This window comes from Sebastes umbrosus, chromosome 23 (genome assembly GCF_015220745.1).
Source record: "Sebastes umbrosus isolate fSebUmb1 chromosome 23, fSebUmb1.pri, whole genome shotgun sequence".
NCBI lineage: Eukaryota > Metazoa > Chordata > Actinopteri > Perciformes > Sebastidae > Sebastes > Sebastes umbrosus.
Window position 1 is genome coordinate 7,594,031 of NC_051291.1, and position 13,251 is coordinate 7,607,281.

The window sequence follows — 13,251 nt, forward strand, 5'->3', positions numbered from 1 at the left end:
GTACTTATTGACTGCTTTATGGTGTTTTTGTAAATCCCTTTTTTAAGTTGAACTATTTATTGATGGCTTAATATTTCATTTGTAAATTATTTTTATAATTCTTCTTTTTATTGCCCATTAAAATGTCAAATAATGAATAACTTTGTAATTTAGTCCATTTATTCATAGATGGATGGAACTCGCTACCTGATCACTTGAAATCCGCTGCAAACTTAGAGCAACCAAATCCTGTTTAATTCAGCGACAAACCTGTATTCATGCCTAGTTTTTAAATATGTGCTTTATTGTATTAATTTATTTTTCCTGTACCCATTCCTGTTTTAATCTCTCATTTTCACAAAAAGCCCGTCTAAGGACAGGTGTTACAAATTAGCATCCACTATAAGGACTATGATACTGGCATCAGATAGCTGTTTTTAAGTTGTCTCAACTTAAGAAATGTTTTTAAAAATCGTGAAAAGGCGCCCATCACAATTTCTCAGAGCTCCTGGGTACATCTTCAAACTGATGGATTTGTTCAACAATTAGTCCAAAACCTCAAAATAAGGCTGCAACTCACAATTATTTTCATTGTCAATTAATCTGACGATTATTTTCTCTATTAATCGATTAGTCGCTTGGTCTATAAAGTGGTAAAAAATGTTGATCAGTATTTCCAAGTTTTTTTTTAAATACTCAAACTGATTAATTTTTTTCTTGACAAATGACAATTAAATGCTTATTCAAAATGTTATTAAAATTGTTGCCAATTACCAATTAATGGAGTACCATACATTGTATTGGTCCCTATTAAATAAACCATGGAGAAGATTAATAAATCAAATTGTAAACAAATGTATTAATGGCTATTTTTTATTCTACAATTAGTTATTATTCAATTAAATGCTTTATTACAATTTACTCTTGTGGTCCTCCATATATGTGGTCATAAGAGTTTCATTTTTAAATGCATTTTACTATCTAATATATTTATTTTCTGTAATTATTATTTTTTTCTGTTGTTTATATATAGATGAGGTCACATCCGGCCGCCATCTTTGTTTTGTGGTAACATGCAACGTGCAACAGTGGAGAGTTGAGCGGGTTAAAAAGTAGTTTTCGGACGGAATAACTTTTAAAACAAGACAAACAGAAGAACAAGTGACGCTGAAAATACTTCCCAACTGCGGTAAGTGTTGTTTTGTGACCGTTTGTGTTTATAAAAGATTCACATTTCGGTTAAAATCGAGAAGCTAGCAATGCTAATGTTAGCTAGCGTGTCTAAACACCTGTCTTCTAACGGTTAGCGGCACTTTTCACCGGTTCTCCACTACCAAACAATCCAAGCTACGTATCTGATGCTTGTGTTTACATGTTTAAAGTCTTGTCTCACGTTTACAGTGTGTTTTTTCTTGCTAAATGTTGCTGTTTGTGTTGGTGACTGTTGGCTTTGCTTCTAGCGTTGTTGCTAGGTTACACTTGAGATTGAATGTGTTGTTGGTTTGCTAGTTGTCTTTGGTTGCAAAGATTACTTCATATTAATGCTCCTCACTGCATCTGTGTGTTTTATTAACTTTGATAAATAAATAAATGCATAAATAAATAAATACATACATATAAAAATAAATAAGAGACAAATGTATAAATTAATAAAAAATAAATACATAAATAAATAAATACATACATATAAAAATAAATAAGAGACAAATGTATAAATTAATAAAAAATAAATACATAAATAAATAAATACATACATATAAAAATAAATAAGAGACATGTATAAATTAATAAAAAATAAATACATAAATAAATAAAAGGGAAAATTAAACAAGAGTAAATAAATAAGAGAATTAATACAAAGATAAATAAACAAGAACATTTACAGAACTATCAACTGAATGAATATGAATTCTCATTGGGTTGATTTGGTCTTTAGCATAATTCCTCCCTGTGTTATTGCTGCTGTTGATCTATTAATTACTGATGGTATTATTTAGAGCCAATTCATTGATTGACAGAAAATAAATTGGCATTCATTTGATTAATTAATTGATTAATTAATTAATTAATCAGTTGTTTAACACTGGTGCTCTGATACTTGTTTGTAAATTGAATATCTTTGAGTTTTGGGCTGCTTGGTCAGACAAAACATGCTATTTGAAGAAATCACTTATGGTTGTTTTCTCACATTTTATAGAATTAACAAGATCATTTTTGTCAGATTAATTGATGATGAAAAGAATTTGTAGAAATGTTGTCTATAAGACATGTCTTTATTTTCTGTGCTATACCTCAGATGACTCAATAGTAATTTAAGTTAGGGTGACAACAGCTCTATTACTTCAGTTTCTTTTTAAAGATCTTCCTTGAAGAAGAAATCTGTTCAAACATTTGTAATAAATAATGGTACTCCATTGATTGGTAATTGGCAATTTAAATAACATTTTAAATAAGCAGTTAATTGTCATTTATCAAGAAAAAAATGTATCAGTTTGAGTAAACTTGGAAATACTGATCAACATTTTTTCACCACTTTATAGACCAAGCAACTAATCGATTAATAGAGAAAATAATCGTCAGATCAATTGACAATGAAAATAATTGTTAGTTGCAGCCTTATTTTGAGGTTTTGGAGTGATTGTTGAACAAATCCATCAGTTTGAAGATGTACCCAGGAGCTCTGAGAAATTATGATGGGCACTTTTTCACGATTTTTAAAAACATTTCTTAGACTTAATGATTAAACGATTAATCAAGAAATGATTCCACAGATCAATCAATTGTAAAATCAACAAGCTGGGTTTAGGAATTAATTTTGTACATGCTTATTATCTTTGAAATACACAAGAATGATCCATCCTTTTGTGTTTTATTTTTAAGGTGCTGCTAGAAAGAGGAATGCTTTCTCTTAGAAGTTAAAATTTAGATGATAGGGACAGTTTGTTAATCTCTGAGGTAATGGGAATAAGAATCTGGAATTCGTCATTGTAAAATGTCCCTTTGACACTGACATGTATCAGGCTGTAGTTTTACTGAATGTCCACATGATGGCGATATTGTGTTAATCTGAAAGGTAAAACCAGGAGGCAGCAAATGCTGTAAAATAAAAGTCGTGCATAAATAAATAAATGCATAAATATATAAATAAATACATACATTTAAAAATAAATAAAAAATAAATGCATAAAAAATATAAATAATGAGATAAATAAATAAATGTAGAAATTAATAAAAAATAAATACATAAAAAAATAAAAGGGAAAATTAAGCAAGAGTAAGTAAATAAGAGAATTAATACAAAGATAAATAAATAAGCAAATTAACAGAAATATCAATTTTTGTCACATTTTATCAATAATTAATGACTACATTTATTTTTAATAATATTTTTGCTACATTTAATGACATTTATTTATTTATCAAGTCATTTATTTATTTATTTTCGATTTTGGTAGGTTCTGTCCTCCATAGGTTATTTTATTCTATTAATCTATAAGTCAACAAAACATAAGTATATGGTAAAAAGTACCAGTCACAACAATTTTCCAGACCCCAAGGTAATGTTGAAAACCTAAAGATAATCCGTTTACAAAGACATAACAAGGAAGCAGCATACTATCAAATTTTCTTTTCTTTTCTTTAACAACATTTTTTTGTCATTTCTGCTTTACCAGACAGCGGCAGCTTGGAGAGAGACAGGTGCAAAGAGCTCAGTCTGGTATCGAACCCCGGGCGCTGCGGCGAGGACTCAGCCCACATGGCGTGCACATGTTCTACAAGGTGAGCCCACATTTTCTTTACTTTTTGACATAAATTACTGATTATCAAAATTGTTGCAGATCAATTGTCTGTCAATTGATCAGGAAAGAGCGTGAAATACAGTACCTACAATATCTAAAGATATTAAAGTATTTAAGTAAGCTAAATTTCCACTAGGGCTGCAACTAAGTTTGTTAAAATCGACAGTTTATTCTCGTGAGTTATTTTGAGCGTTCCTGTAATATTTATCTTCTCATTTATGCAAATTGTTTCCCAAAATAACGTGACTGAGTCTTCAAATGACAACGAAAACAACAAACATCCTTTGCAGGGTTGTGTTGTTCCCCAGAGTTTGCTCATCCGGCAAAGCTCTTGACATGACGTTCAACTGAAGCCGTGTTCAACTAATTCAACCAGAAAGAATAATAACAGCAGTATAATGTTTTCAGCAGCGTATTATTTATTTCAGGATAACTCACTTATTTTTTTACAATTTTTTTCTGTACATGTTTTATATTTTCATTATTGATTAGTCTGTCAATTTTTTTTGATTAATCATCATGTCTATAAAATGTCAGAAAATAGTGAAAAATAGCCGTTACAGTTTCAGAAAGCCAAATTCAACCTCTTCAAATAGCTTTTTTGTCCAGTTAATAGTCCAAACCCCCCAAATTATCAATTTATGTAATTATCAATTGAATTAATAATCAACTAGGAAATAGGAAATATTTGATGCCTAAAAAAATTATGATATGATGAGAAATGATTAATTGATTATTAAAATAGTATTTTTCTGTTGATCGCTGAAATCAAATTGTATAGGATGTAATATTTCTAATCTATTTCTATCGTATTGTCTCGTTTTACTTGGAAAAAAGACTAATTGGTTTTAAGATATGGCTGCAATTTAATGATTTTCACAGCAAATTAGTCTCTCAATGATGTAATTAACCGTTTAGAATATAAAATGTAAGAAAATAGTGAAAATACCCCATCACAAAACCTCAAGATGATGCTTTCAAATAAAACAACAGTCCAAAACCAAAAGATATTTAATGTACAATGATATAAAACAGAGAAAAGCAGCATGTTCTCACAGGAACCAATGAATGTTTGATTCTTTAGCTTGAAAAATGACTTAAACTATTAGTGTATTATCAAATTATTGATTCAATTAATGGTTATTGTTATTATTATTATGATTAAGGGCTGCACAATTAATCTAAATCTTATCTAAATCACAATATATAATACTGCAATTTTCAAATCGCAGGAGGCGCTATATTTGTTAAAGGCCAAATATGTGTCACAATACCATTTTAAATTAAATATTGTGGTGCTGCAGAGATATCCTGGCCTACAAGTTATATTCTACAGACTTAAGGAAACATCTTTGTTTGGTACAGATCCCGTCAAAAATCTTACATATAATAATTTTAATGTTTTTCAATGAAAATGAGAATAATGTAAAAATTATCATTCCTCACTTCATTCATCACAATTGGATATTTAAAAAAAATCGTTCAACCCAATTTTGACTCATTATTTCAGCCCTAGAGTAAGCCCTTCCTATTTTTTTAATTCCTTGTTATCTCGATGTGGAAGTTATTACATAGTATAATCTAAAAAATACTGATTCAGTAGGATTAATATACAGGTTTGAAGGCTCAGATCAGAATCACAAGTGTTTCAGCCTTTCATTGTGAAGTGCTGGAACCTCAATTACTGTAATATTTACCAAATTTATACACTTAATCTCTCCTTTTAAAGATATATCCTTACCTTTTTGGCTTAGCTATATCCCTATATCCCCACTCGGGGGCAGCGTTTCATTATTAGTGGAAAAAAGCAAGCAGCAGAAAAAATAAACCTCTGATTTATAGCAAGTCACAGACAGAGCCAAAGATTAATTTTCACCCACCTCATTTTATTAAGCAAAGTATCAGAATGGTCTGCAATTAGTTATTTAACAAAAAACAAAGATAACTTAGGGAATGTAATGAACAGTAACGGCAATACTGTTTGAGAATAACCAGAGTATGAGGAATAATAATAATAATAATATTAATAATAATAACAGGGAATGTGACTGATTAAATGTTGAAATTCGTGACATGTGGTGTGTGCATGTGTGTGTGTGCCAGATGACTCCAGTAGAAGTGCCAGCAGCTTGAACAGTAGTTGATATGACAGTGTTGAGAATAATAAGACATAATGAAGTAAAGCAAACTTGTACTGAAACTAGTTCACATCCATCTCTAGCTGCATGTGCTCAAGATGTAACTACAGTACAGCAATTAAAAAAACAAACATGTTACCTATGGTTACATAGCAAATCAGATGGCTTAAAGCCACCAAAACATATTATATATTATTAGCCCTCACAAGATAGCGCTCTATTCCTTGAGAATCAGGGTTTGAATTTAACCAAACTGGCTTCAAATACGTGTAAATACTAGGGGTGGGAAAAAATCGATTCGCCTATGTATCATGATTTTTTTTAATGTTGTCGGAAGAGCCAGCGAAGGACTTGGCGAAGTTAGAGGAAGTAGACGTGTGACTACGTCAAGTTTTCCAAATAAGGTGTTAACAAACGGAACTGTATATACAAAATACATTTATGGAATTAGGATTGATTGGAATATATTCACCAGAAGTATAAAACATTACATGTCCCTTATGAATTAAAAAGAAAATACTACGAATTTGTGAGTGAAATGTCTTTCATTTTTTGGTCGGTGGAAAAAATGTAATAAATAATGCCTGACAATGACTGATATATTTGACTTTAGGACATCTCTGACTACATATATGGTGAAAATCAAACATTTTTACTTTTATCAATTTAGATATTTTCCTCAACTTTGCCCATGGTCTAGTGTTAACAAAAATTGCAATAAATGGCAATATCAGCACCCAAATATCGCGATGGTATCGAATCGGGAGATAGGTGAATCGTCCCAGCCCTAGTACATACCCAACGTACTGTATTTCATGTATGAAGGAGAAATTAATTGCACATCATTTAATCAGGAAGGAATATTACTGCTGAAACTGAAAAGGAAAGACTACAAAATAAACAACAAACCCTGCTTCTTTCTACAGTAGAGGAGCTGCGAAATTAAAATGGAAATCAAAACTTTAACTCTCTAATTCTATCATTGGACATAATATTATTTCTTCTCTTTGAAAAATAACATTCACAAGCATATAGAGTAAATCCATCTATCTGGAAGTAACATATAAAAAAATAAAGATGGAAAACAAATCAGAGTTTTCAGGAGGATTTTCTACTGATAACAACTCAGCATATTAACAAAAACAATCCAATGTACATATCAGACTCTAAAAGATATATACTGACACCTCTCGTTAATGATTTACATCCAAAAATAAAATTAAATCTTCAGTCAGTTTTTTTTAAACTCTTTTTTAAAGTGTAAAAACTTCAGAGGCTGGTGCGTCCTGCAACGTTACGATGCAGTGTGACAGTCAGAAGGTCACACATAAAGAGCAGAAACTAACAAAGCTAGGACTAACTGCTCGTCTTTACCACAGTGTCAGTGACTACACCTCTTTTTTTACAGTGTCTTGCCATTTCTATATCACAGCAGCATGGACTCCTGCATGGCGAACGCCTCCTGTGCGTGCCTGTAGTGTGGTCCTCCAAACAGCTGGGGGAGCTGTTGCCTTATGACAGGCTGCTGCTCCTGGAACTGTGTCCTGTAGTGAAGCAGGCCGTCCGGGTTGGAGGGAAACGTGAACTCCTGAACCGGAGACATTTGAGCTTGCTGGAAGCTCGGCGAACGCGGCATCCCACCTGGGGATGGAAGGGGCAGCTCATCCTCCGGTGCCCACGGGAGCCCGTCTACAGGCCGCCGAGGTTCTGGCAGGTAGTGCGGGTTCGCCTCGCCTCTCCGATGCCCGTCATACCTGTAGTCCACCGGGGCGTACACCTGTGCGGTGGAGGTGAGTTGTTGCAGGTAGATAGGCGTGGACCTCCCTTTGGTTTCCAGCTGCAGGGAGTGCTCCAGGGGAGGCCTGGCGTTACGGGGGTTGTGGGTGGAGCTAGGTGGCGGCTGCCTGCGGTAGGTGGCGAAGGAGTTGTTCATGAGAGCCTTCTCCGGGGAGAGGCTGTTGCTCGGGCGCTGGGTGGTGGCGTACGCTCGTTCCCCGTACACCACATTGGAGGGTGGGGTGAATCGGGAGGGCGGAGTATAGAGTCTGTCCTCGCCTCTGTGGTCCAGGCTCACGCTATAAGCAGGGTGGAGGATGGGGACTTCGGTTGTAGTCCTGCCCGGGGAGTGCTGCTGGGGAGGAGTGTTGTACTGGCCGCCAGGGTAGCCGGTCTGGACCCCTCCTGGACTGTTAAATGTATGAGGAAGAGGGTGTTTGGCCGTCCTGGGCCCTGATGCGAGGGAGACGGCGCTCCCGGCGTGGCTGGGTCCGCGGCTCGGGCTGCTCTGATGGTGGGACGATACGCTGAAGGGTGTCTCGCTGCGAGGGGTCCTCATACTGGACGGAGGTCTATCAAGCTCCACGATCTCGAAATCCTGCTCTTGCAGCCCTGGTACGTTGTCGTACTGGGAGGCGTTGGAGCCGCGGTTGATTTCGGGGACGAAATCCTTTGAGTGTGGTCGCTGGTGGGGCTGTGCGCTGTCTACAGGGCTGGAAGGGGCCGGCGTCCCCCCTCTGCTTACCTGGACCTCCCGCGCTGCTGCTGCTTTGACGGCTTCCAGCTTGGTCTCGGAGGGTTTGAACCAGCGGGGAGTGATTTCTTTGTGAGAGCTGGAGGCCGCGTTGGAGTTATGGTTGGCGGTGGCGTGGCTCTTGCCTCTATCCCCTGTAATGAGCTGCGGTGTCGGGGTGGGCACCGAATGTGGCGTTGCTCCCCTCTCAGGTGTAGTGGAGGTGGACTGCTTTCGCTGCTCATTGGGGATCTCCCCCGATCCCCTGGAGCGGACATCCCTCTTGTCCACCTTGTGGTGGCGGATCGATTTCTCCAGCGAGTCCCGGCGTGACCGGCTGGGCGGCCGACTGTCCCGCTGGCGGTCTGGTACAGGACTCGGGTTCCTGGGAGGCTCGGCTGGCTCGACGTAGCTTTGCCCGTTCGCCACGTGGTTCACCGCCAGCTCAGGAGGAAGCTGCCCTAGAGGCTTCTTGGGAAACTCTTCGTCTTTACCTGTAAGATGAAAAACAGTAGAAACACATTAGAGCGCCATTGGGAAGCAAAACTGAACGGCGATGGTTTGACACACTGTGTGGCGCTGATTCACATAAACAGGGATATGGATTCATGCAACACCACTGCCATAGAGAGGTAAAAATAAAGGAGAATTACATCCATGACGACACATAGTCACATTTCCACAGGCAAAAAAACATCAGAAATAGTGTTTGATATTAATCCTCAGCTTGCTGGAGGGGCTCAATTAGGAAGTGACATTCAATTGACTGGACTCTTAAATTATGAGTTTCACTCCATTTCACTAGACTGTACTTAGGTGCAGCGGTAGCCCCAGACTAGAAAGGTCATACAGAAATAGTTCTTGATTAATGAACCATGTTAAATGTACTGAGACTGAAGCCACAGAAATATTTCTTCACTTAGACTACTTGCACCAAAGTTACTATTCGACAACCAGTATTAATACTTTACGTCAAAAAAGAAATAAAAAGTACAGTAGACAGGAACATGTATATACAGTGTACAGACACAGTGATGGTGACGCTGGGTGTTGTTGGGGACTGAAAGGGAAAGTGTGATCACCAGAGTCGGGCAGGAGGCGGCAGCAGCTGGGGGGAGATGAAGTGCTGTGGGAGTGAATTTATTGGAACTGAAAGTGTCCGTCCATGACGAGTTTATCCACCGACCGTGGGCTTTTTCTCTTGTACACATGGGTTAAATTAACAGGGGGAACTAACCTGAGCTAAAAATCTTTGTCAGACAGTTGGCTGACATTATTTCTTTTAAAATGTAAACAGTAGTTTTGCAAGGTGTTAATAAAAATGAATACAGTTTTGTTCTTTTCTTTCAGGAATCCTTCTCCACCAGAGACTATCCTGTCCACTAACCGGTAAATAAACCTACTCATTGTTCCTGTGTGTATTTTGCAGATAAATTCTGAAAGCCATTCATTAGTGCACCTCACAAAAAAAAGTCCATTAAGGTATTACTGAGATATGCTGTGATGTCTTTGACTGACAAGGCAGATAAACAACACATTTTAGTTATAATTAATGTTTAAAACCTGTAGTTACAACCTGAATATATGCAGCATGACATTTTGATAAAAATTAAATTAGCACTGACGCAATTAGGACGTCATCTTTTTCATTTAAAAAATAAAAATACAGGTAACTTTTCTGTAGAAATTGTATAGTTGTTTTTTTTCATATTTTAATGGATAAAAAGGCATTCTTATAACAAATTTTAATAGAAATTTATGTTCAACCATTTTTTTTTCTTCTTTCAGGAATCCTTCTTCACCGGAGACAATCCTGTATCCTGTCCACAAACCGGTAATTAAACCTACTCATAGTTTCTGTATGTATTTTTTAAGATATGGTGTGGTTTTTGACTGACAAGGCAGATAAACTTAATTTTAGTCAAAATTAATGTTTAAAGACTGTAGCTACAATCTGAATATATGCAGCATGACATAAAAAAATATCACTAGAAAATAGAAATACAAATAACTTTTCTGTAGAAAATGTATAGTTTAGTCTTTAAAATATTTTAAACTGATTGGAAATAATTTCATTGTCTATCAAACTAGATTAAAAGTAACAAATACATTCACTAAATTAAAATAATAAGATACTACTGAGATGTTTTTTTCATAGTTTAATGGCTAAAAAATTGGCTAATTAAATTAATATATATAATAAATAAATAAAATAATATAAATAAAAATAATATATAATACTTAAAATTATATATATAAATTTAAATTATTTATATTTTTTATACATTTACTTTAAATTATATTTATATATTTAAAATAAAACTTTAAATTCGAAATTTTAAATGAATGCAACAATAGTGTTGCACTAATGCAAGCATGCATTCTGGCTGGTTTAGGTGAACTCCCTCTAAAGTATACAAGCATTGTTTGAGCCTAACAGACTTTATTTTGTCGTCCATGTTCCTTACTTCATGACTAAGCTGTTCAAGGCCACCATACTGGTCGCCGCCAGCAGGTTATCAGTATTGTTTTTATTTCACACAGCTGTAGACAGGAAGTGATTTCTGTGTAGTGAGGGGGTGTAAAACAATGAAACCTGCCTAACCTTGCCTCAAGGAGCTGTTTTTACACCATGGTAGTATAAACGTTGAGCTTATAAACAAAAGGTCGGAGGGAAATAAAATTGTCTTGATATTATTAGACCTTATGGGTCATAAAAGATGCAGTTTTTCCTTTTGATTGAAAATCTTTAGGGGGAGGTGTGTCGAAAAAGTCGCCCTCAGTATAAAAGATAAGAAAAGGTTGGTGTGAGAAGGATTTTCCTTCCTTTGCTTTTCTTATCTTTTGTTCTGAAAGGGAAAAAAATTATTATATTTACTATTAGTAAATATCAGCACAGATGATCAGCTATTGGTAACCTCAAAGTCATTCCCCCACATTGGCCTAAACTCAGTTTTTGCAGAGTTTAGTGAGAGAAAAGAAGTGAATCCAGACGCTGCCACTCTAGATCAAAGATCCATCCAGCTGCTGTTTGCACAGAGTAAATTATACTGCGGTGGTGATGTGGTTAGGAAAAGAGAAACTACGCCAAGTGAAGTTCAAAACCATAAAACCGCTGTCATTTCTCACAGTTCAGCCGATTCAGATACAAAAAATGCAGATTTAAAAAAATATAGCCCTCGTCCTGCACACCAGCAAACGTGGTAGCAGATGGTTGTTAAAACAGGAGTTAAACAAAAGCCTCCAGTGTTGGAAAAGTGGCTCATTATCTTGTCAGCGGGCAGGGAAATGAACAGACAGCTACTGTTATAGATGTGTGGGCTCTGGAAGAAAGGGAAGTTCTTTAGCTTCAGTATTAAAGTAAAAAATCCTACAAAAAAGTGGTTGCTGATGGTTTAGCGGACTAACTGACTAAAGACTAAATACAGGAAGACATAACATAGGAACCTGAAAAAGATTGTTGTACCCGTCTTTACAAATGTAAGTTTTCACTTTAAAGGGATAGTTTGGGTGTTTTGAAGTGGGGTTGTATGAGGTACTTATCCATAGTCGGTGTATTACCTACAGTAGATGGAGTTTGGGTACACCTAAAAAGTGTAGTTAACGTATATGCAATATTTATTTTATTTAAAATTACCATTTTTGCCAAAGGAGTCTGGTGGCTTTGAAGAGAGCATAGATTAACGGCTTCAGTTCCCCGTCGGAAACATAGACTATATAGCTGTCTGAAGGCAAGGTAAACCGGTGAAAATATTCTTAATATAGTGTACACTTAAACCGATATTGATTCTTTCAGGTCTGTAAAATACGTAAAGCTGCTGGTACTCCAAACTCCATCTACTGTAGGTAATATACTGACTATGGAGAAGTACCTCTTACAAACCCACTTTAAAACACCCAAACTATCCCTTTAAAGAGGAACCCTTTTTCACGATAATAATAAGCTGCAGGGTTAATTAGACAGATCAGCTGTTGATTAAAAACAGCGATAATTGGCCTACAAAATACTACAATAAGCTATCCGCAAAACCCCAAAAAGTTGAAACAGTATCATGCAGTGCCTTTAGTTGGCCACCAGAGGGTGCATTATGTCACCTGAAAGACGTTTAAGGACAGAACTGAAATTTTACAACCACGTTAGAATAAAAACATGTAAGTAAAGGGTAAAAAAACTGAAGGTACAAAGACAAGAGGAGAGACAGCCACTGCAGGACTGAAGCGATGCATCTGAACTTAGTTAAAATATTAATGTGGAGGGGATAAAAAACAGCCGGAAGACTAGTTTGTGAAGGAAAAAACCCCGAGTGCTGCTGGACAGACAGGCGACAGACAGGACGGACGAACTGAGGGACAGATGGACAGAGACATGGAGAGAGGGAAGACCAGTCAGGATAGCCCACCGGTTACTGTTGTAGGAGGGAATGTGGCCCCCACTCACGGCCACACTTTTGTTGTTGTTGGCTAACATCGTTTGAAAGAAGAGGGAGAGAAGGAAGATTAATGAGGAGACAGAGCAAGATTAGAAAACACTCACTGTTAATATCGCTAATACAGGCTAAAGGACAGCAGGAAGCCACAAGCGTTGCAATGTAAAAGCTATAATACAAAAAGAGGGGCATTTGTTTCACTGTCGACTAAACACTGGGGGCTTCTGGGTAGTGTTTCACTGATTTGGATGTAGTTTTATGGATCGTATCAGGACAGGTTGCAGCTTATTTGTGTAAAAAAAAATGTTTTCTCCATGACTTTAGGATTATTCTTTTTTTTTTTTTTAATTAATGGACTAAATGTTCAGTTTATGAAATCCCAGAAAGTAATGAAAAGT

At 36.2% G+C, this 13,251-nt stretch overlaps 1 protein-coding gene and 1 long non-coding RNA gene across 6 annotated transcripts in view; one reads left to right on the forward strand and one right to left on the reverse strand.

Moving 5' to 3' along the window:
- Positions 1–1,040: 1,040 nt before the first annotated feature.
- On the forward strand, positions 1,041–4,247 carry LOC119482674. Its single transcript, XR_005205492.1, has 3 exons — positions 1,041–1,168; positions 3,654–3,759; positions 4,070–4,247. It is a non-coding gene; the product is annotated as an uncharacterized LOC119482674 (long non-coding RNA).
- A 1,397-nt stretch (positions 4,248–5,644) lies between these two features.
- usp6nl (USP6 N-terminal like) overlaps positions 5,645–13,251 on the reverse strand; it is an 86,957-nt gene continuing 79,350 nt past the window's right edge. For all 5 annotated transcript variants that reach the window (XM_037760436.1, XM_037760437.1, XM_037760435.1 and 2 more), the window contains one exon: positions 5,645–8,920. In XM_037760436.1, coding sequence (XP_037616364.1) covers positions 7,344–8,920 — 1,577 coding nt within the window. In that variant the 3' untranslated portion in view covers positions 5,645–7,343. The remainder of the gene's footprint in view (positions 8,921–13,251) is intronic.